Source organism: Chenopodium quinoa, unplaced genomic scaffold, assembly GCF_001683475.1.
Source record: "Chenopodium quinoa cultivar QQ74 unplaced genomic scaffold, ASM168347v1, whole genome shotgun sequence".
NCBI classification, from domain to species: Eukaryota; Viridiplantae; Streptophyta; class Magnoliopsida; order Caryophyllales; family Amaranthaceae; genus Chenopodium; species Chenopodium quinoa.
Window position 1 is genome coordinate 1,889,099 of NW_018744460.1, and position 24,920 is coordinate 1,914,018.

Below are 24,920 nucleotides of genomic sequence, written 5' to 3' on the forward strand. Positions count from 1 at the left end.
CTTCTGAAGGGTGTTGCGTGCTAGTCGTGTTGAGTTAACTCATGTTGGGTTTCAGTCCATGAGGGCACTTCCCCTTGTCATATACTCGTATCTAGAATAATTTGTTTCTAATCATGACTTAGTTTTACTAGCTAAAGATATAGAGTAATACAAATAAAAAAATAATAAAGCGGTAAAAAATACGAGTACATTATTTGTCTTTCTGTAAATCGTTTTACTAGTATAATCTATACCTCATATAATAAAAAATACGAAACTCTTCTAGTATGTACTTGTACTTTGTATTGAATTCGAAAACTGAAATCTACTCTTTTTAAAGACTGTAAAAAGGTTTGTAATGTGAGTATTATCTAACGTACGAAATTTTTCTCTCAAAGGTCAAAATAGAGTTTGTCGACTTGTTCTATATTGTAAATAATGTCATAATTAGAATGAGAAAACACTATACAAATACATGCTTAAGATTGTGCTATAAAATTACTGGGATTCAGTCTTCATCTTTATCAACCTTTTCATCTGAAATAATCCCAAAAACCCAGATTTCTGCTCGGAAACTCCAAAGTGTTCGTCGAGAATTTGCCCATCTTTTACAATTACCCAGCTTTTCAGAAAAACCCATTTTGTACTGTAAACAAATTCATGGCTACCTTCTTGTTTCTGGTCTTGGGTACGATATTTTTCTGGGAAACATTCTTTTGCATTTGTACTCTAAACTGGGTTGTATTAGTTATGCACAGAAAGTGTTTGATAAAATGCCTAAGAGAAACTTGATATCTTGGTCTACCATGGTTAAAATTTATGTGCAGCATGGTTTTGCTGAAGAGGGTTTAATGGCCTTTTCAGAATGTAGGAGGAGTTGCAATGAGAAACCTAATGAGTATGTATTAGCAAGCGTCGTGCGTGCTTGTGTGCAGATGGGCGTTCTGGCACAGGGAACTCAAGTGCATGGTTTTGTTGTAAAGAGTGGTTTGAGTGAACATGTGTATGTGGGTACTGCCTTGACTGATTTTTATGCGAAGATAGGTGATATCGATGATGCTAGAATGGTGTTTGATGAGCTGAAAGAGAAAAGTTTGTTTACTTGGACTATAATGATGACAGGATATGCTAAGAGTGGAAGAAGCGATGTTTCAGTTATGCTGTTTCATCAGTTGATGAGGGATCATGATGTCCCTGATAGATATGCTCTTTCTAGTGTACTAAATGCCTGCTCAGTGCTCGAGTATTTTGAAGGGGGGAAGCAAATTCATGCTTATGTATTGAGAAGACGAATGGAATTGGACAATTCTGTAATGAATGTGCTGTTAGATTCTTATGTGAAATGTGGTAGAGTAAAAAGTGGAAGGAAGTTATTTGACCAGATTGATGCAAAAGATGCTATTTCTTGGACCACTATGATTGCTGGATACATGCAGAATTCGTTTCATGTCGACGCCTTACAATTGTTTCATGAAATGAACAGATGTGGTAGGAAGCTTGATGATTTTGTTTGCTCAAGCGTTCTCAATTCATGTGGTTCACTTGAAGCTCTTTTGCCAGGAAAACAGGTCCATGCTTATATTATTAAAGCAAATCTCGAGTCTGATGGATATGTGAGAAATGGACTGATTGATATGTATTCAAAGTGTAATTCCCTTGCTGATGCAAGAATGGCATTTGATTCTGTGATTCAGAACAATGTGACATCTTATAATGCAATGATCGAGGGATACTCAAGATTGGGAATGATCTCTGAAGCATTGAATTTGTTCCATGACATGAGGATTAAGCTGCTACATCCCAGTCTCTTAACATACGTTAGCATTCTTGGGGTAACAGCATCACTTTCTTTTTTGGAATTAAGCGAGCAAATTCATGGCCTTATCATCAAGGTAGGTGTGTCTAGCAACTTGTTTGCAAGCAGTGCCTTGATAGATGTCTATTGTAAATGCAATTTTCTCGAGGAGGCAAGACTGGTGTTTAATGAGATCAGTGAGAAAGATGTGGTAGTGTGGAATGCTTTGCTCTTTGGCTATACTCAACAGCTGGAAAATGAAGAGGCTCTTAAGCTTTACAGTCAATTTCAAGTGGCTGGACAAAAGGCTAATGAGTTCACTTTTGTTGCAATGCTCACTGCAGCAAGTAATCTTGCAAGTCTTCGCCATGGTCAACAGTTTCATTGTCAGCTAATGAAATCTACCTTAGACAGTGATGCTTTTGTCACAAATGCCCTGTTGGATATGTATGCTAAGTGTGGATGCTTACAAGATGCATACAAGTTATTTAATATCACAGCGTGGAAGGATATTGCCTGTTGGAATTCTATGATTTCCACTTATGCAAATCATGGAGTAGCTGAAGAAGCTCTTTCCTTGTATGAGAAGATGCTCCAAGATGGGTTGCAGCAAACTATGTGACATTTATTGGGCTTCTCTCGGCATGCAGCCATGCAGGCCTTGTAGAAGCTGGGCGTGAACATTTTGACACGATGCTCAGCTACGGAATTGAACCAGGTATGGAGCATTATGCCTGCATGGTGTCTCTCTTTGGACGAGCTGGTAAGCTGAATGATGCAAAAGAATTTATTGAGAAAATGCCAGTTAAACCTGCTGCTATAGTATGGAGAAGCTTGCTCAGTGCCTGTCGAGCCACTGGAAATTATGAATTAGGCTCTTTTGCTGCAGAGATGGCTATATCCTCTGACCCAGAAGATAGTGGATCGTACATTTTGCTTTCAAATATATATGCATCCAAAGGTATGTGGACAGAGGTGAAGGAGATCCGGGAAAAAATGGAATCGAATCTAGTGATCAAAGAGCCAGGCTGCAGTTGGATTGAAATAGATGATAAAGTGAATACTTTTGTGTCAAGAGACATATCACACTGCAGAACTGATGAGGTCTTCTCAGTCTTGCATAACTTGATCAAAGAGATGAAAGGAGTCGGTCATGTAGTTGACACAGCTCCTACCCTAATTGATTATTCTTGAAGAAAATGAATGACAATTGTTCTATTGACAGAATTCGGATGTCGTCAGGTTATCTACTCATCTGATTTTGATAGGTACAAGATACTCCGTAGTTGCCAATTGCTTAGATAGGAAATTCATACGTCTCTGGTGCAATTACTGCTAATAAATATTTGGAATACTAATGCAGAGTCCAATTTCAATTGCTATGATAGTGATAGTACTAAAATTCTTTTTCAAGTTGTCACCTGTCTTTGCCTAATGACATTGCTGTAATGGAGCCATTTGGATGGATTAACTATTAAGGGATCGATTATTTAAAAGACTACTGGAAATATTAAACAATGTAGAAAAGTAGCAGTCAAGCTTGTTGTCACCCACTCCTCCCACCCATTAGAGATAGTATCAGGGAAAAGATTGTGGAGCTCAGCAAATACAGAACCTAGCAGGGTTTGGGTGGACGGCTACAAGGATTCTTTTCAATACGTATTCGTATTAGTCCTCATGACTCTATGACCTGCTGGTGGTTACTGAGACAAATAAAGCAGCGGGAAGCTGAGAAGAATATGAAGCTTCTGAGACGATCTTCTCTCTACCGAAGACTAAAGTCTTCTGAAATTGTTGATGGCTATGCAGTTGAGCTGACATCGGATCGGATAATGAGCTGCAGGGACTCGCGCGAGGATAACACTTGAACTAGAAATCTTAGGACACTTTGATGGATTAGTTGGAGATGATCATCATGACAGCCAGGCTCTAGAACGTCATGAATCTGGTTTGAGCTCTTCATTTTCAAATGGTTCTCTTGTCATGAATCTGGTTTGAGCTCTTCATTTTCAAATGGTTCTCTTGCTATTGATCCTCCTAGAAGCAAGCATCTTAATGCTGGTAATTAGCTCTGAAGTAGCTAAAAATACACATTATTTGTTTTTCAAAACCAACTACTAGTCTACTACCTAGTACCTACTTGCATCCTCTTTTCCTTGTCTTATAAGACAATAAACATAGAGATGAGAGGGGAGGGTTAGGCATGATTAATGGCGGCATCTGTGATGGAAAAAAAAATGGCTTACCCGCCTCAAAATCTCTAATACAGATTGATGATAGTGAAATACAACTCAACACTACCTTTTTTTTAATTGTATATTAGTGCTAATTATTTACCCAATGAATAGATGTAGTTATATCCATCTTGAAAGCTAAAAGTGATTAAAAAGTGTTACGAAGTATTCCGTAGCAATAACAACCACAAGGAGTTGAGCTTAATTGTAGTAATACAAGTATTTTTTTTTGGTTCAAGTTCCTCTTTCGTCCCCCCTATTTAATGCTGCTTTGACTATACATTGCCCAAATTCTTCATTTCTTCTGGTCTAATGTTGTTATGACTATACCTTGACCCTTCTAAGCCAAAGTTATGATTTATGAGACTAGGTTATCCAAAGTTGTTAATCTTGTTATATACACCCAAAACACGGTCAACCTAAAGTGTTTTTTTTTTTACTCATTTTGATGATTAAAGGATGATTATTGCTCATTTAATCATCAAATGAGCAAAAACAATAACCTTGAGTGTATTTTAAAATCTTCATAGGTTCTCTAAACAAAATATAGACAGAAGCTTGATCACACCAATATTCATCTGCGAATGTTGCTTACATAAGTTACATATATAGTTTAACTAAAGTCCACCATCAGTAGACCAAACTTTATCAGTGAGGTCAAAAACCAAGTTTACTAAGCATCTTTAGAATGTTGGATACTATTCGTACTATTCCAGAGAAGGTATAACCTCACCACAATATAAATGTTAACATGATAATGCTATAATCAAATAGCTTGATTAAGGCCTACACAATATACACTACACCATATACTTTCAATATATTCTTACAAATGCAAGACTTGTTGATCTGCCTGCCATCTTTGCACACAAAATCGATCATATCTAGTATCTACGATTCGCTCAAAAAAATAGCGTCATAACCACTGGATTTCACAAGCTTCTTCAGTACAAGAAAAACAATGGCAACAGCCAACCCCACGGCTGCCCATGTGAGAAAACGATCATCACTGGGCCTTTGATTCCTTGGTGCAGGCCTGTGTTGAAGCTGTTGGTTTGGAATTCCAGCTCTAACTTGTCTAGGAACTGCTTCCCTTTGATCCACAGCATTAGCATTGTCAACAGCTGCTTGAGGTTCCTCGACAGCTCTCTCACCTCCTGCATTTGCAGGGTCTACAGAATTAGCTGATCTTCCAGCATTCTCACTTCCCTCTGCTTCAGCCTCCTTTTCACCTGGGTTCTCTTCAGAAGCCTGCTTCAGGTTTTCAGGAACTGGTGGAGCCTTACTAAGCATGTATTCATGTATCTGTAAAGTCGAGAGGTATTAATTAACATTAAGTTACACTAGTATGCAGCATAATAAGAGGGGAGGCAGGTCACTGAAGAGCATGAACTAACCTCATCAATCACCTTTTGCCGGTCAGGAGTTCCAAACTTTGGTGATGCTTCACGAGATTTAATAGCTAGTTCACGTCGCTCTTCCTTCTTGTAGTCTAAAGATCCTAAAGCACCATTAGGAGCTGTTGGCATGAAAGCTATGAGTGCCACCAACGCTGTACGAACTGCCACCAGCACCATTAAACAAAACATGAATATTGACCATGAAATGCAGAGAAATACATGCACACATCTTAATATTTCTTCTTATTATTTCAAAAGCCAACTTCAATATTTCAGTCCAAAGCTGCCAGATCAAACCCCACTCTCATAGTCTCATGTACACATATGTTCATTCCCCTATCAAATGCTGATTAAGAACTAAAAAAAACAAACAGCCTCAAGAACTCTATGCTTCACAGTTCACACAGTGCATTAAATAACACTAATCTAGCAGCATATTCTACAGCAATTGAGAATCATGCAGCATAGACACAAAGAAAGGCACACTTAAGCCTATCCGTACAACGATGGCACACAAGCATAACTTGTACACCTATAATTTGGTGTTTGAAACATGAAAAGCAAATAAAGTCCAGCTTACCACTCCAAGATGGTTGCCAATGCTCTGGATGATGGTTTGATATGCTCAAACATATTTTTGTCTGGGTCTCAAAACGACCATTGGGCTGCATAGATTCGTAGAATACAGACATCATTAAATTTGTTTGAACAGGAAAATAGTAGGAAGTGACTGAGCAAAAGTAATTACCGTCAACAGCATGAAAGAAGGAGGCTTGAATGGATACTCTGATGGTAGCTGAATCCTTCCATGATAGATTCCACCCTCAAACTCAGTATCTTGGGGTCCTCTAATCGCAAATTGCCATTCAAATATGTTCTCCTAAATGAACCAGACCAGCAAAACTCAATCACCAACAAGAAAAATGTTTCCGATTTGCCTATTAAAGCAACCAAAGATCTAACTTCCAATTCAATTGCAAGGTCAAACCCAGGCAACGAGATGAAAATTCCATAATTCGCCTATAATTCTGTAATCCTCTTCTAAAGTCTTTTTCAGCATTAAAAGACAAGCTATACATTCATGATAATAAATTCATAGTGTACGAAACACATTACACGTACTCTAATTGTTAATTTAGTACCAAAATTTTGAAAGAAAGCTGCCGGAAATTTAAAAATTCTACAATTCAGTACGAAATTACCAATTTTAAAAGTAACACCAGAAACCTAGGTATTCATCCAAACTATTTCAGCACAAAATCAACAAATCCATCATGGTAATCCATCAAAAACCAATTTTTTTTTTCACTGCCAGATAAATTATTACTCGCGAATAAGCATCTAATCAATTTTAATTCAGCAAATAATGTTTCAAAAAAGATGTCAATAAAAAAGAAAAAATCCCGATGAAAACCCTAGAAAATGTAATCGAGATCAAATTCATGCTCAACAAATCCACAATTAGATGAATAACACAAAATTAACCAGAAACAGAACCACAAAATGTCAATAATTACCAAAATAAAAATAAAAAATTAAAAAAAAGCACACACACACACTTCAAAATACATTCAACACCAAAAAAAAAAAAAAAAAAAAAAAAAAAAAAAAAAAAAAAAAAATCAAACAAAAACGAAGAAATAAAGAGATTACAACAATCGACAAAGCTAGAAAACAATCAGAAGCATCAAATCGGAAATATAAAACGCAAATATGTTAAAAAAAGACTGAAAAAGAGGAGAGAGAAACCTCAAGAGGAAGACTCATGAAATCGTCAGAAGGATTGGATTGCATCTCCTTAACTTCCATGAGGATCCGCTTGACAGCCGGGTTCTTGAGGTTGTATTTGTCGGTGGTCGCCATGATTAGGAAGTTTCCCGGTGAGTTTCTCGACGAGATCGCCGGAGTATGCTTGATAATTTGATTTGCTCCGGTGGTTAAGAGGAGAGAGAAAGAGGGGCGGGGGAATATGTTAAAATATTATTGGAATGAGAGAGGAGAAAGAAGATGACACGGTTTTGGTTTGGTAGTTGCTTGACACGTCATGGACAACGAGTTTGCTCATGTGTCGTTTTATCATTGGGTGGTTTTTATGTGGGTCTTGCCTTCTGGTTTCTTAATCTTCTACTCTTTACAATGGATTAACTCGCTTTTTAGGCCCTATTAGTTCACCTTATTTTTGCTGATCTGATTTTATTTAATCTGGTCTGATCTGATTTGATCTTATTGTCTGATTTTACCAAATTTTGACCTTAAGTGTACGATAATCTGTAAGGAAAAAATATATCAAGTGAAATCTTGTTAGATTTGTAATAATGTGTATTTTATTAATATGTAATTTTCATTATTTTTTCATTACGAAATTTAAAGATATTTAGCGATAAAAAATTGCACATAAAACGATGATCTGATCTGAACTTAGTTTTTCTAATCTAATCTTATCTGAACTTAATTTTTTCTAATCTGAACTTATTTTTTTCTAGAAATAAGTAAAAATAAGTTGAACTAAACAGACCTTAGTCTCGGGTGATGTCCTGGGTTATTGCATTATTTTCATACTTGAAATTGTTATTAATATTTACTACTAATATTGAAAAAGAATGATATGTAATACTACCTCTGTTTTATAAAGTCGATACCTTTCTTTTATCACGTTTGCCAACGCACTATTTTAACGATTAATATATCTAATTTTTGATATTGTAAAATTTTAAAAAGTAGATATTAATAAAATATGGGATTTGTTAAACATCGCCTGCAAATCTCCACATAAAGCCCACAAATTAGACATGATTTGACAATTTTGCCCATTTCTAAAATCGTACCCAAAGTGAACAAATCTCGATCTAACAAATGTGGAGTCGTACTGGGTTGCCCGGGAGACTGGAGGAGAGGCCGGAGAGGCGAGGGATGCCGGAGATACGTCATCTTCGACGGAAAACGAGGTGGCGCTTAGTTTGGACGCCGGAACCATGGCAAGGACGTCCAGGCAAGGCGCCACAACCAGTGCACTGGCGTCCAAGCCAAACGCCACAACCAGTGCACTGGCGTCCAGCCCAGGCGCCTCAACCAGTGCACAGGCGTCCAGGCTAGGCGCCACCACCAGTGCACTGGCGTTTCTGCCAGACACCGCCGTTACCGTTTATTTTTATTTTATTTTTTTTGCCTTTTTTATATTTCTTTTTTTGTTTTTTTTTTTAAAAAAAAAAAAATTGAAAATCCGGAATTCTATTAAAAACAGTTTTTTTTTTTTTGAATTATGTTTAATAAATTTATGTTTTGATTTAGGATGTGGAAATTTATGTTTTTTATTTGATTTTATAAAAAATATATATACTAGACTTATAAAAAATAACACATAAAATTAATAAATATTAAAAAAAATCAAACACATTAAAAAAAAATTAGACATAAAACAAAATTATTTAAAAGTAACACAAATTTTCTGATTTTCCAAAAAAAAAAAAATTAAAAAAAAAAAAAGCGGCGAAGGTGCCAGGACGCCCACCCACTGGCGGTGGCGCCAGATCCGGCAGCCATAGCCAGTGGGCAGGCGCCTGGTTTGGACGCCTCTACCGTTGGCTGGGCTTCCAAGCCACACGCCACGCCACCGGCACTGGCTGCCGGAGCTGGCGCCACCGCCAGTGGGTGGGCGTCCTGGCCAGGCGCCCCACCTTCGCCGCTTATTTTATTTTATTTTTTTTAAAAATAATTTAAATAATTACCTTGCCACCAAGTCGCCGCCTTTCCTCCGCCGTCGCCGCCGCCACCTCTTTCCCTTGCCGCTTTTAGAAAGATGTAGTGAGTGGTTTTTTTTAAAAACAAAAAGGGCAATAAGGTCACTTCAATACAAATTTGTGGGCTTTATGTGGAGATTTGCGGGCGATGTTTAGCGATTCACGTTTTTAAGCATGGTGGCGTCCAAAGGGAAGGAAGCTAGAGATAAAAGAGTCATCAATAAGTTTTAAGAACTTGTAAACTGTTCACGGGTGTGAAGGTTACACCCCATTCACGATCACGGAGCTCGCTAACTCCATAGTGGTCCGCAACCATGACTGGATATTCGGGGATGATGGTACGAATCCAACCTAAAAGAGTACTCGCCCTAAATTGGCCTCTACTTAATTCTTAGTATATTCATGTGCGCTTTCCGATCAACATACATACATCAAGTTAATCCTAAACATATTTAATCTATGTTGGTTGATTATTAATGCACAATCAAATCTATTATTGGTGACCACTTAAATTAAAATCATATTAGCCTAAATAAATATTATTAATTATCTTTATGCGTGATTTCAAGTACAAATTCCCTTTAAACCTGCAAGAAAGGGCGTGATCAAGCAATAACAATAAATCATGAATAATCAAGAAATATAATAATTGATACAACAATCATCATCATAATAACATCAAAACATTTTTATTCTAGGCGTGATACTAAATGGATTAATAATAAACCCTAGCATGTCACTAATAACCATAATCAAAGCATTAATCTAAACATGTACTAGAAATCAACATAATATTAGAAATATTAATTAACACCCTAAACATGATACTAGGAATTAATATAATATTCTAAGCATGATTTATATATCTAAAGAATAATTAAATAATCGAATTACTTACTTTGATGCCTCGTATCTCTTTCTATCAAAACAATACACACGTTAATTGAATACCCCGTATTTTTATACGTATATTAATTTAAAACGTTATTTTCATGACGTATTTAATTAATTTGAAATCAATTATTTATGGTATTTTATTAATTTAAAAAGGTTTATTTTAATTAAAGGTCCATTTTTATTTATTTATTTGCTTTGAAAATATTTTATTTTATTATTTAAAAACTTTGAGGCATAATTATTTTATAAAAGGAAATTTTAAAGTCAATGCACTTTTAAGGAAAGGCAAATGTCATTTTGAATAGGAGTAGGAATCATTAAGGGTAGAAAAGGAATTTAAGTTAAGAGTATTTTGAGAGAGGGTATAAATACCCATCATATGAACAAATTAAACTTTGCCTAAGGTGGAGAATACATAAAGGTAAAATCTCTCTCCTCTTATTTTTCTTTTTCCTTAATTTTTCCCCATCCCCTTTTATTTTCTCACCTTCATGCCACACACCACACACGCCACCCACTAGTGGTCGGCCACCACCACAACCACCCATCGGCCAGCCACTACCACCAACAGGCGCCAACAGCAGCACCACCGGCGGGCGCGCGGCAGCAACCCTGTCGTGGTGGTGTGCGTGCGCAACCCTCATAAAAAGAAAAAAATCTTCTTTGTTTTAATTTAATCTAGCCTTGATTTAATTATTGTTTTTGGGTTGTGTAATGATTTTATGATGTTTTAACTATGATTAATATGCATATAATTTTCAGATTTGGTTTTTGAATTAAAAAGCCCCAAATTGAAAACCCTAAGTTTCTAAATTATTGTCTATTGATGGGATTTGGTTGTAGTTGATGAAAACTATTGAAAATAATGTTTTTAATAAAAAGTACAGCAAGTTTATATGTTTTTATTGTAACACCTTCAAATCTCTCTCTACGGAAATACCAATATAATACATATAATTATACTGTAGAGATAGACTTAGGCGTATTACCGCCGCGTGATTACGCAAGGCTACTCAAACTTCTAATTAAAACCACAACTTTGCAGCGGAAATTCAAATTCTTTCTTTATTGCTACTTAGTAAAAATAGTAACTAATGTTATGAGTACTCAAAATATAAACAAGGACCAACATTCCTAAACTAGGTGAAGAACATCCCAAGACTACCATATGCTCAATTATTGACTCCGCCTGAAAATAGTCAACACTACTTACCATTAAGGCAAAATGGGCGAAACAAAACAAATAGGAAATACGAATTAGCAAAATATGCTACTAAGTACGATAGGTGCAAGATAAGTAAATTCAATTTATTAGCAAACATGTTTTTAAAACCAATTCCAATAATTAATTCAATAATTCCGAACTCATGATTTAAAAATCAATTCTCAATATAATCAAATATAATTCCAATAAATCAATAATTCAATAATAATGATTATTAAAAAAATCAATTCTTTTCAAAAACCAATTCCTCTCTAATTGTGCACATCCCCCAAGCTAGTATCTTTATGTTGAAAGGCTATACTTGAGGAAAGAGTAGGTCATACAAAGTCCATAATCTTCAATGAATCCGCATAGTGGGATTAATATAATATTCATGCTTGTAAAGCTTTTATAAATAACTCAATAAATCCTCTTTAAATCAATAATTCCAATCTTTATAATAAAACAATTTAAAACCTCCTTTTTATTTAATTCAACATGCTTTCAAACTCAAACCTTTTTAAAACATGATAAATAATTTATTCAAAACATGATATAAAATTAATCCTCAATATATTTATAAAAATCAATTCTTTAAACATGCTTTTATTTCATAAATCATAATTCAATTCAATTTAATTCAATCACTATATTAATTATATAAAACATGCTTATTCAATCCAATCAATTTCAAAGGTAGCTAGCCACCTAAACGTACCTTTGATCCTTGCTAGCAACACAAAAAAGGACTTCAAGAACTTTGATCAAACACACCCTACAAATAAATATAACCTTAATTAATATAAGGCTAACAAATAATCACAACAATTAAATTAAAAACCCCCCAACTATATGTACATGAACCTTATAAATTATTTTTTCATAAACTTGAATAAAAAATCTGATTTTATTTATATAAAAACACTCATGATAATTTTTATAACACCCCATTAATATTAATAATTAATTAATTAATTAATTAAGAGAAGAGGAGAGAAGAGGTAGAAAACCAAGGAAAAAGGAGAAGAGAGATGGCGGCAAAGGGGGCAACAACCGGCGGCTGGGGTCAGTGTCAGCCGGCGGTGGAGGTGGTGATTTGTGGTGGTGGTGGCGCAAGGGAACAAGAAGAAGAGAAGAGAAGAGAATTAGAGAGAAATTAAATTAGAGCTGTATGTATGAGTCCCAAAAGGTCACTAGCTCTTTCACCAGTTCCTGTAAAAGATGACTTGGTCATTTTACCTAACAAGCATGACTCACAATTTTCAACTAGAATCAACTACTTGATAAGTTGTAGAATCCTGTAAAACATCCTACTACAACCAGAATACTGCTATACGCGATCCACTTTGGACTGCGAGCCATGCATTGTTGCAGTCTGCAATAATAATGCTCGTTATCATCAGACTGCTCAAGAGCAATTGAATAGTGTTTAGCTATGATTTATGGAGTATTTATAGGCTAGCTCATGCAAGAATTATGGTATGAGAATGTAGGAAGAATTATGGTAAAAAAGATTAAGATAATTACTTGGAGAAGAGAGCTAAAGAATTATGGAAAGTTTAATATTAAGGTGACTAATAAATAATTAATTTATGGAAAGTATGTTGTCATGAAAAATAATATGGCAAATAGCTTTGCTTGGGGAATAATCAAGGATGATATAAGGTAGAGAAATAAGATGATCAAATATTTAGGAGATGGGAAATAAGAATTAAGGAAAAATAATAGATTTAGGAGAGATAATTAAAAATATAAATTACCAAAACAAATCACCTAAAAATCAACCAAGGTGGCCAAAAATTTTGAGCTTCCATAGCTCAAATTATCGGACCCCTTATGTAGAATTTAGGAAATTATTTTGCTAGATTTAAGGGATTAAAATGATTGTGTAAATAATTTATTTTGTATAAAATAATTAATTAAGAGAATACCAATTATTCACTAAATAAATTAAGAAAATCAGATTTTCCACACTAGGAAAATCCGAAATCCCTAGATAATCATTAGGAATTTTCAGACCTATTAATTAAATAATTAAAATATAATTTATTTTTTTGCTTAAATAAAATATCCGAAATATATATAATGAATCCGGTTTTTAAAATAAAATCAATGGATGATAAATCTTATCCAAAATCTAAAAATAATAATTAAGTTTTAAAATACTTTTGGCGCAAAAATTCAAATATCATTTTGACTCCAATATTCAAATATCATTTTGGCTCCAAAATTCAAATAGTGAAATAAATTACTAAAATACCCTTTTTAGAAAATAATAATTAATTAATTAATTGGAAAATACGTTTGAAAAATACGGGGTATTACATTTATAATGCTCGAATTTTTATTTAAAAGTTAGAATTATGTTTCTTAAAAGGATTTTTAATTACCCATTAATTGGGAATAAAAGTAAGTGGTTTAAATGAATTTTCAGAATGGTTTAGAGAGTATAAATGTGATTTAAAAAGTATATATATTGCTGGAGATTTATTATGAATAGGTAATGTCTCTTTATAATTTTGGGTTGTAGGAGACTTCCAAGTGAGTGATTTCGTGTAGTCGTGGCGATTTTGAGATCATATTTGAGGTACGTTCGCGTACTCGGTATTTATTTAAGTGTGTAGAAGCATGCTAGGCTTTGTTTAATTAATTCCAAAGTAGTATCATGATAGGTATTGGTTGGAATTGTTGATTGAATTGATGTTCGTGATTGATTTGTGAAGTATGGATTACTTGAGGTGAATAGATGATTGGAATTAATTATGTTGGCATGTTGAATATGAACCACACTTTTATTATTGGCATGATTGAGAGCATGTTTAATTAAACTAAATGTTTAATTTGGTTTCGAATAAAATAAAAGAATTTTATGATGGTTCATATAATTTTTGTTGATGCTTTAAGCATGGGAATTGAGCTATTAAGTGTCTTAGTACACTGGAATAAAAGGAAATGCAGTGCCTAAGTGCACTTAAGGTGTTCTAAACACCGAGAGATAGGATTTGCAGTGCTTTATGCGCTTAAGGTGTTATTTAACGTCGAGGTAGTTTAAAAAGGGTTCAACATTAAATTTATGTGGTCACTAATTATTCAAGAATTAAATTGGTATGTTTGATTGCTTGAATGATTTATGATGATTGATTGTGTAATGTTTTGAGAGTCATCACCAAGTCTAAAATATGTAGACAACGTAAAGTGAAAGAGATTACGCACCAAAACTCTTGGAACGTATATACCTCAAGTATGAACATATGAGGGGAGTTATGTGGTTTTATATTTAACCATAGCTTCTATTGGGAGTACAGGACGCTGTATTTTCCTTTATTTATTTTATGCGTAGGACGTCCAATCACTTTCATTTGGCATTTGCCTACCCGGTTAGCTCCCGATGTAGTTTACCTCAATTTATTTGGGGCAGGGATTTGGTAAGAAACCCATTCGATGCGTAATCAAATTAAATAAGCAATTCATTTATTTATTGGTTGGCTGTATGGTATGTTGTATGCTTGTAAACAGGTGCAACAAGGTAAGTTGTGTGTTGATAGGATAAAAGCATGTTAGTGTGTACTGTTTACGCTTATGTACTCGGCATTGCTGATTGTGTGTTTGTATGTTTGTTTGGCCTTGTCTTTATCTTGGCTCTGCGACGACCCATTTCTAATGGCAAGTAGTGGGGACAAAGTAAAGGAAAGCTTTTTAGGTGATGAAGCATATTCATGATGGGCATGAATGAAGAGCGATTCCTGTTTAGTTTCCATAAGAATTTGGTGTGTTTATTTGCTTTGATTATTATATACTTGCTTGTGATACTAACACATGAAGGTTTTAACATTCGTTTTGGGGTTTGATAAGGGTCTACAATGGTTCCAAGTTGTAGGTTGACTTCATTTGACTTTACTTTCGTTTGTTTTGACTTTTTAAGTTGACTTGTTTTGAATGGTTTTTAAAATGAGTCTTCCGCTGTGTGTCTTTGATATTGCCTTAGCCGTTTTCACTGTGGCGGTAATATCTTAGAATTTCCTATTTCGTATTTTAAAAAGAGAAAAACAGGTATTTTAAAGTAAAGGAATTTCTAGGGTGTTACATTAGTAAACTTCAAGAAATATTAAATAAAATAAATAAAATAAATAAGAATTGAAATATAGATTTTGGGACCAAACCCTCAGAACTATCAACCTTTCACGTCGAGGTTGAAGGCAACTTCGAGATTGGCTAGGAGTATTCTAAGCTCGTGAAGGAGGTACACTACTAGAAAACAGGTCATTTCCGACGGAAAAATTCCGTCGGAAACACCCTTAATTCCGTCGTAAAACACTGTTCCGACGGAATTTCCATCGGAACTGGTTGTCGGAACACCCTTTGTAGGTAAAATGGCCAATTCCGTCGGAATAGTGTTTTCCGACGGAATTCTGACGGAATTTACTCATCGGGAGAGGTTTTCCGGCCACCGGAAAGTCCGTCGGAAAATTCCGACGGAATTCAAATCCGCCGGAAACTGCTACAAAAAAAAATAAAAAATAAATGCCCTGCCACCTCCGGCACCACCACCCACACCCAGACCCCCCCTCCCCACCCAGACCAGACCCTCCCTCCTAACATCAACCACCACCTTAACCCACCATCGTAAACCACCACCTTAACCCACCAAACCCCACCTTAACGCACCACCGTTACCCACCACCGAAACCCACCAAACCCCACTTCACCACCAACCAAAATCCTCTAACCCAAACCCTGACGCACCCAAACTACCCCAACAACCGTAACAACACCAACCAAACCCACCCTGCCTAACCCTAACCAAACCCACCCTGCCCAGAAAACCCCTCCACCGTACCACACCCACCCAGACCACCGTATTTCAACCACCCCCCACCCAGACTTCCCCCACCCAGAAAACCCACCACCATCCTCACCCAGACTTCCCCCACCTTGACCACCGTACTTCACCCTCCCCCTTAACCCTAACCCACCCACCACCACACCCACCCAGACCACCGAAAAAACTGAAAAAATTAAGAATATATTAAAAAAAAAAAGATCTAACCCACAAATCGAACAATAACAAATCTATTATATAAATTGAATAATACAAAAGTAGGAAAATCAAAATCCGAAAAATAAAATCGAATAAACACAAACTAGATCTACAAATCTAAAATCAAAATCAGAAAAATAAAAACGAAAGATTTAAAAAATTGTTCTTCAAATTTGTTGATGTCGGTGGTGGTTGTTGCGATTGCTCGGTTGCCCGGTGAAGCCCTTAATTGTTGCGCCGTTGTTGGTGGTTTTGATGTTTTTTGCGTTGTTGTTGTTGGTTTTGAAACAGAGAGGAGAGTGAAAGGGGAGAAGAAACCGAAGAGTGAAAGAGAGAAATGGAGGAGAAGAAGAGTAAGTCTGAGAGGAGAGAAGAGTAAGGGGAGAAGAGAACAGGGAGGAGAGGAATGAGAAGTCTGAGAGGAGAGGAGAGGGAAAGGGAAGAGAAGAAGAGAGAGGGGGAAATAAGGAAGTGGCGGCTGAGGAGAAATAAGGGAAAATAGGGTTAGGATTTTTTTATATTATTTTTTAATAGTTTCGTCGGAAAATCCTTCGGAAATGTAGAATTCCGACGAGAAAAATCTGTCGGAATATTCCGACGGATTTTAGTTCCGTGGGAAAATTATTGTTCCGACGGAAAATTCCGTCGGAAATTTTCGACGGATTTTACTTCCGTTGGTAATTTACTGTTCCTACGGAATATTCCGTCGGAACAGCCTAAATTTTCCTACGGAACTAAAATCCGTCGGAAATTTCCGATGGATTTCCTACGGAATAAAATTCTGTCAGAATTTCTGATTTTTCCGACGGAAATACGTATCCGTCGGAAGAAGTCCGTCGGTATTCGGCCTATTTCTAGTAGTGGTACGGTGTTTGATTAGGGAAAAGTATCAATGATGGGTATTAGGACGTGTTTAGGCTAGGCTAAGAAAAGAATCAAAAGAGAGAGAAAGAATATTAGAAAAGGGATTAGATGATGATTGTTGGTGATTGAAAACGGGGTAAAACGACCTTTATTTATAAGGAAAAAAGAGGGTCGAAGGATCAGAAAAGAGTCAGAAATCAAATCAAAGTAAAACAGGTTCCATCGCGGCGCGATGATGCTGTCGCTTAGCGATGGTTTTGGAAAGATAGAATTCGTATGAAATCCGATTTCCAATCGGATTGGTTAACCAAATTTCCGTACGTATTCTTTTTTTTATCGGGATTAGAATCATTGAAAAATAGATGTTTTATCCGATGTAAAATTCTTAAATTTTTATCTTTTCGAAAACAGGATAAATTAGAACCTTATTGAGGATTCTAGAAGCTCACAGTAAATCCTAATGGATTTAGGATTGAAAACAACCTTCTAAAAGATTCTAAAAGTTTGTAAGGCTTGATTCATTTGGTCGCAGGTAAGGCTTGATTCAGACTCGGTTTAATATTTTGACCATAACTTCTCCGTTATAAGTCGGATTTGGGCTTATAATATTTCGTTGGAAAGCTCTTTTCAAGCCCTATCCAATTACACAATAATTAGACCGATATCATGGACCAAAGTAATCTGGCTTGGACGTTTTTTCAAAAGGACACGAAATGAATGATTTTGGTTTAAAACATTTAATGAAAGGTTAGAAATGGTCAAGGCTAAAGAGAATTCATGAGACTCTTCAACTCTTCACCTAACTCGATAATCAAAACATGAAAGGTACTCATCACTGAGTTTGGTTTTTGGGGAGACACAGTCAGGTGTCTACAATAATATTCAAATGCTTTAAATAAATCCACTTGTAGTTTTCTTAAATTACGTATCCATCCCAACGTCCCAAGTATTATGGGACGGAGGGAGTACTTTGTAAGTATAAAGATAAGATTGTATAAAAGAAGCATTTTTATTTAGTTGATAGAGCGAGTAACATACAAGGACAATTACGTAAATACGTAGTAACATCATAGTAACATACGTAAGTAGTACTACATATTTTCAAATCTTACTCTGTATTAATTACTATCCCACATATCATAGTTACTTAGGTTATATTATAAGCCTTAAATCCTTAATCAACTAGTTGAACGATGCGATAGTAATTCCATCGCTTTCTGATTTCACCGGATGCTCCATGGAAAGTATGCGAGCATGAATAGAAGTCTGAGTGGATGTATCACTGTGGCTTGAGTTACTACTAGATTTATTCAGCTCACTCTCAATGATTTCCCAATTTATATTGTTGTATTTCGCAATTGGCCTACACTCCACATAAACCTGCAACATGTACCATCAAATTTGACAATTACGGAGTAGTATACTAGTATTTGACAATTACCGTGCACTATAAGTCGAACATTTTTTCATTTTTCTTTTTAAGTCGTCTTTATAAGATTCTTAGTTAGGTACTTAGGTGACTCAGGTCCAAAAGTTGTGCACTTTCATACCTTCTTAGCATGTATATCCCTTGGGTTGGACCAAGCGACGAGCCATCCACATTGATGTCCACTATTGCTTCTGCCACTATAGACCACGGCCGACTTGATGCCATCTTGAATATTGGCTAGTATGCTGAACCCAATAGTGACACCACTAGGTATATCATCCCTGTACTTTTGAAAAAAGCTTCCGGACCACATTTTTTCGGCATGAAGGTTCATGGCTCCAGTAGTCAAATTCTTCAGGTTTCCAAGGAGAGCTACTTCTTGCTGTTGCGAGTCACTGACCATCCTTGGAACGACATCGTTTTGTGCTTGCTTCACCAACTCATCCAGAGCGGCTTGATGATCTTGTGGAATAACCTGAGTTGAAGCCATTGCTTACGTACGTATTCTAGTCTGCTCAATTAATAAGTTTTGATGATGTTAATGATGAAATTCATATCTAAACATATAATATGAATATGATAATTTAAAAAAAAAAAAAAAAAAAAAAAAAAAAAAAAAAAAAAAAAAAAAAAAAAAAAAAAAACACGAAAGATATACATTACTTGCCATAAAAATAAAACTACTCAGGAAATTAAATGGTTTAATTTATAGCACAAACAATAATAAGAGACAGAGAGGAGTAATACTATACCTTGGCAAGCAGTGAAGAACCTCTTTACTTAATTAACTGCACAATTGCTAGAAAAGTTGGCATATTATTCATATTTATAGACCATAGTGGAAAAACAAGAAAAAAAAAAAAAAGCATCCCTAAAGATGCTTATCATATTGTTATTGATTACAAGTATTATAAATAAAATATAGGTCCCATAAGAAAATAAAAATAAAAATAAAAAATTGTATAAACTACGTAATATACCATAATTGAATGGTTATAGAAAGGGGAAAAAAAATAAATTCAAATGTCATACTACGTATTTATTATTATACATTTCAGAATAATAGCAGCACAAGTGCACAATACTTTAACTTTTGCATTTTTTTTATCTACTTTGTACTACTAGCTTAGTATAAAAATATATGTTACCACGTCCCATAAAATACTATTAGATAGATGATACTCTAATTTTTCTTTTTAATTGCAATATTTAGTGTTTAGTCAGGTTTGCCGATATAATGAACATGTTATACTATTGAAATTTTTAATTGCTTCTTTTAATATAATTTATAGAAATGCATTTGACTTTGATTTAATTCAATTAACTTTATTGGATGCATTTGACTTTCATTTGTTTCAATTAACTTTATTTAAATGTGTTAGACTTTTATTTAATTCAATAAGCTTTGTTGAATCCACTTTATTTTTATTTGATTCAATTAGCTTTGTTAAATGTATTTAAGTTTCATATGTGCGTTTTAACCCTGTTTATAATTTTTTTTTTCCGCTTATTTAAAACTCTGCCATTAGATTAGATAAGCAATATTTGTTTATTTGAAAGAATACTGGAGCGCCCTCTTTCAAAATTTCGTGTTCATGAATTCTCAAGTTTATCTTAGTCAAGGTACACAACTAAACAAGTGTAACAACTTTTTGATAATTATGTACTATTATTTTAATGTATGGAGTATTATATTTACATCAATAATTTGCATATAATTGACAATGCTAGTACGATTTTCTTTTCTTTTTTTACATTAAGATTTTTTTAAAAAAAGATCTAAAATTAAAACACATGTCTAATTGTCTAAATGTGAATCTAGAAAGACTAGAATCTAGTTCTTGCCTTTTGTATTTGATTCGTCGTTTAAATTTCAAGTGTCATTTCAACGAATGTATTCCTTTAGGTGTGATAACTGTTATATGGATTGAATTGTGCATGCAATCAAGGGTGTTTTTTTTTTCCTCAATTGATCATTTTGAGAGATTTATGGTTATAACATCGTGAACTTTGCCTTTTTTTTTTTGTTTAGCTATTACATACTTCCTCCGTTTTTATTTAGTTGACACCGTTTGATTTTTACACTATGCACAGACTAAACTTTGACTAGTTTTTGTGATTTATAGCTACGATACAACATAGTCAAGTGGGATCTTGTTTGAATCGTCTCAATGTATATTTTAGTGAATCGCTAAACATCGCCCGCAAATCTCCACATAAAGCCCACAAATTTGTATTGAAGTGACCTTATTGCCCTTTTTGTTTATAAAAAAAACCACTCACTACATCTTTCTAAAAGCGGCAAGGGAAAGAGGTGGCGGCGGCGACGGCGGAGGAAAGGCGGCGACTTGGTGGCAAGGTAATTATTTAAATTATTTTTTAAAAAAATAAAATAAAATAAGCGGCAAAGGTGGGGCGCCTGGCCAGGACGCCCACCCACTGGCGGTGGCGTGGCGTGGCGTGTGGCTTGGAAGCCCAGCCAACGGTAGAGGCGTCCAAACCAGGCGCCTGCCCACTGGCTATGGCTGTCGGATCTGGCGCCACCGCCAGTAGGTGGGCGTCCTGGCCAGGCGCCCCACCTTCGCCGCTTTTTTTTTTTTTTAATTTTTTTTTTTTTTTTTTTGGGAAAATCAGAAAATTTGTGTTACTTTTAAATAATTTTGTTTTATGTCTAATTTTTTTTTTTAATGTGTTTGATTTTTTTTAATATTTATTAATTTTATGTGTTATTTTTTATAAGTCTAGTATATATATTTTTTATAAAATCAAATAAAAAACATAAATTTCCACATCCTAAATCAAAACATAAATTTATTAAACATAATTCAAAAAAAAAAAAAAAAAAAACTGTTTTTAATAGAATTCCGGATTTTCAATTTTTTTTTTAAAAAAATAAAATAAACGGTAACGGCGGCGTCTGGCAGAAACGCCAGTGCACTAGTGGTGGCGCCTAGCCTGGACGCCTGTGCACTGGTTGAGGCGCCTGGGCTGGACGCCATTGCACTGGTTGTGGCATCTGGCTTGGACGCCAGTGCACTGGTTGTGGCGCCTTGCCTGGACGTCCTTGCCATGGTTCCGGCGTCCAAATATGGTTATAGTGAGACTCAAAGTTGAGTTTGAAAAATTCCCTACAATTATATAAAAGATTCTCTTTTGTATCTTTATATTAATGAAAACAAAAAGTGGGGGAGGTGGGAGTAGTGAGGAGAGAGATAATGTAGGATTTAATTGGGTTTTGGGGTTTGTGGTCCCAAAGAGAGTATAGGAAAATATATTTTTATTAGTGGTCCGATCTTATATTTAATAACGCGTCAAGTATTTTTAAGACGAACGAAAATAGTAATTGTATCAAGTATTATGGGACGGAGGAAGTAGTATATTTTTCACATCACCCATTTCCGACTGAGATTAGAATTTTGTACTCACCTCTTAACATTTACGGAGTACAACAATTGTATACTCCGTATATGAGAAATTGAGAATATTTGGATGTGACCCTATGGACTAGGAATTGAGAAAGCAGTTTTCAGTTTTTCATCTCCCGTGTTTAAAAGTTGGAGGTAATGTGATTAGAGGATTTCTCTACCTCTAATAATTTGAGTCATGAATGACTCTAATAATACAGCGTTGGTATTAAAATTTGTTTAGATGGTATCATATAAATATCAACAAGGAATTATATCGATACCAATAAAATATTTTTGCATTCGTTGGTACTACTGAATAAGTATTTTGGTATCATGATAATACCAACTAAAGTATAATTTAATATCAACGCGTGTTATTAGAGTCACTCATGACTCAAATTATTAGAGGTAGAGAAATCCTCAGCGTGATCAAGTGAGTAACCCAAACAATCATACGAGTACTGAGTACAAGATACGGAGTAACGTAGGAAATCATCTTTTTAACAACGAAATCATCATTATACCCTTATCAAGCACCTGACTGCTAAACACTTCATTTATTTTCTTTAGATTCAAATATTGACCCAATGTATACTAGCATGAAACTTAAAATAGAAAATATTAACTAAAACGATTACAACAAGTATTTACTCGTACAATAATCAAAATTGGACAAAGTGGTGTGTCAATAACGTACTCCATAGGATTTAAAATTGGAACACTTAAAATGAAGCAAAAAGTATAGTACTTCGTATACAATTATAAATCGGAGTATAGTAAAACTGTAAAACTAAAACAGATGCAATAAAATGCAATTGGACTTTTAAAGGGATTTTAACGAAGGCTTGGAGTGTTAAATTAGCATTCATTAGTAAAATGGTTACTAAACTGTATATGTTAATTTGGTGTACAATACTTTCTCCGTTTTTATTTAATTGACACATTTAATTTAAGCACACATATAAAGAGAAGAGAGAAAATGAGATAAAATGATAAAGTAAGTGAAATACACTAGTAAATACAAGGTATAAAATTTACACAAAAAAAACATATCAATTAAAAATAAACTTTTTAAAAAATAAATTTGTAAAAAAACGGAGGTAAATATTATCTAACGCATGAGCGTTCGTTAACTTTAGGACAGAATGGTTGAGTTGACCACGCCAACGAAACCTGTAATACAGGTATAATTGGAAACAACGCCATTAAAGGCTACTGTACTAGCTACTAAAAGCAAGCCACATAACAAGCTACTAAAACTAACCTATGTTTACTGAGCTGTAATTTCACATGTAACCCACCACTTGTCAATATGCCACTCACGTGCCACACCACACTCCCCACCCAATTACCATAAACCACACCATAACATTAAACACCCCAACCCATCATCCCTAATCCTCTCTTCATCTTCTACTTCCTCGCTCACTCACTTTCTCTCTCCTCCCATATTTGCTCAAAATGTGTTATGTTGGTAAAGCAACTAAGATCTTCATCTTCATTGTCATTGTTCTTGCTTTTATGGGCCTTATTTTGGGCTTCACTCTCATCAAACATGGCCTTAGAAAATCTCATAAATGTTCTGAATCTACTTCTGATTCTTCTTGTTCACCTACTATTCAACAATTTCCAAATCCAATTCCAGCTCCTTTGATTAGTACTACTCCTAACCCGAACCCAGACCCGAATCCATCCCCTTACCCGCCTCCTAATGTTAACCCGACCTTAAGCCCGCCTCCAAACCCGAACCTGTATCCACCTCCGAGTTCGGGGTCTAGCCCGGTAATGCCGCCGCCACCACCGCCTCCGGCGCCCGTGATGATATCGCCGGTGGTGGTTCCTGTTCCGCCGCCGCCTGCTGATCTTCCAATGCCGGTGATATCTGCTCCTCCGCCGAGTTTGAATCCTCCGAGTCGGTTTGTTGGGTCGACTCCGGGTCCGATACCTGCTTGATTTCAATGGTGGGTTGCTGGGTTTTGTTTGGTTTGTAAGTGTATTGTGTTTGATTTGAAGTGAAAGTGAAGTTAACCCATTCATTTGTTGTTGATCTGGTACTGTTTTGGGAGAATAATACTGAATTCGTGGCAAATTCAGAAACCTGGGCTTGTTATTGCATTGGTTTGTGTTGTTAATCATTTGCCGAATGGTAGATGTGCGAGTGATACAGAAACAAGATTGCTCTGTTACAATGCCGAGGACTCAACATGGTTAAAATACAAGTATACAACCAATCACACGTGTATATGTTACAATGATATAGGTAGAAGAAAATCATGAGCTACAGTACTACCATACTTATTTACAAGGATGACAGTCTAGACTCTAGACACCCAGATGTGGAAGCTGCAAAATATGTAACACGGGTACGTCTGTGATCTGTATGTGTCCAAGTGTCACACTGTATGTGTCCAAGTGTCACACTCGACTGATTTATGGAAAGGTGCCTTGGCAGAGGTTTTTTTTTTTGGTATAATTCAAGCTCTCTATGGCACATTGGCACACTCCTTTGAACATACTGTATAAGAGAATGTAACAACGAGCTGGTGGAAGCGGCCATCAATCACGGAAGCACCAACCGAGGAGGGCAAGAAAAAAGGATACTTAGCTATATGCCTATATACCATTCATCATTTTTGTTTCAATTAATCAATTATATGCTATTTTTATCGTTTCCTCAGTAAAATAGTATATTGGGAAACCTGATTTTCAGACAATGTAAAATGAGATTTGACACCATCCTTCCCCACTTCCTGTCAATAAAAACTAGTCATTTAAATTTTAGCATCATTTGTTTTGTTGTTTATTCGGTTCGTTAACTTTTAGGATTGTGATTCGTACTATGAACAATAGTTGTACAACTGCGACGGGCCCTTGTACACAAACAACACATGCCTTGACCTTCGCTTATATAGAGCCCAAACTCGATAACAGGTACG

General features: G+C 35.4%; 4 protein-coding genes across 4 annotated transcripts; 2 read left to right on the top strand and 2 right to left on the bottom strand.

Moving 5' to 3' along the window:
• The first annotated feature begins 286 nt into the window (after positions 1 to 286).
• On the top strand, positions 287 to 4,246 carry LOC110697192 (pentatricopeptide repeat-containing protein At4g39530-like). Its single transcript, XM_021874540.1, is given in 2 exon segments — positions 287 to 2,382; positions 2,385 to 4,246. Coding segments are annotated over 2 exon segments (2,535 nt in total). The 5' UTR covers positions 287 to 431; the 3' UTR covers positions 2,969 to 4,246.
• Positions 4,247 to 4,555: 309 nt separating this feature from the next.
• Positions 4,556 to 7,406, bottom strand: LOC110697195 (ubiquitin-conjugating enzyme E2 32-like). Its single transcript, XM_021874542.1, has 5 exons — positions 7,158 to 7,406; positions 6,157 to 6,288; positions 5,989 to 6,073; positions 5,406 to 5,569; positions 4,556 to 5,313 (listed from the first exon to the last, which is right to left on the bottom strand). The coding sequence occupies exons 1-5, from the start codon at positions 7,269 to 7,271 to the stop codon at positions 4,900 to 4,902; spliced, it is 909 nt and encodes a 302-aa protein (XP_021730234.1). The 5' UTR covers positions 7,272 to 7,406; the 3' UTR covers positions 4,556 to 4,899.
• Positions 7,407 to 18,133: 10,727 nt separating this feature from the next.
• Positions 18,134 to 19,715, bottom strand: LOC110697417 (jasmonate-induced protein homolog). The gene is made up of 3 exons (XM_021874794.1): positions 19,330 to 19,715; positions 18,699 to 19,088; positions 18,134 to 18,528 (listed from the first exon to the last, which is right to left on the bottom strand). Exons 2-3 carry the CDS (start codon positions 19,065 to 19,067, stop codon positions 18,331 to 18,333), a joined length of 567 nt encoding a protein of 188 aa, XP_021730486.1. The 5' UTR covers positions 19,068 to 19,088; positions 19,330 to 19,715; the 3' UTR covers positions 18,134 to 18,330.
• Positions 19,716 to 23,445: 3,730 nt separating this feature from the next.
• On the top strand, positions 23,446 to 23,937 carry LOC110697371 (leucine-rich repeat extensin-like protein 3). Its single transcript, XM_021874753.1, has one exon. The coding sequence runs from the start codon at positions 23,446 to 23,448 to the stop codon at positions 23,935 to 23,937; it is 492 nt and encodes a 163-aa protein (XP_021730445.1).
• The last annotated feature ends 983 nt before the right edge of the window (positions 23,938 to 24,920 follow it).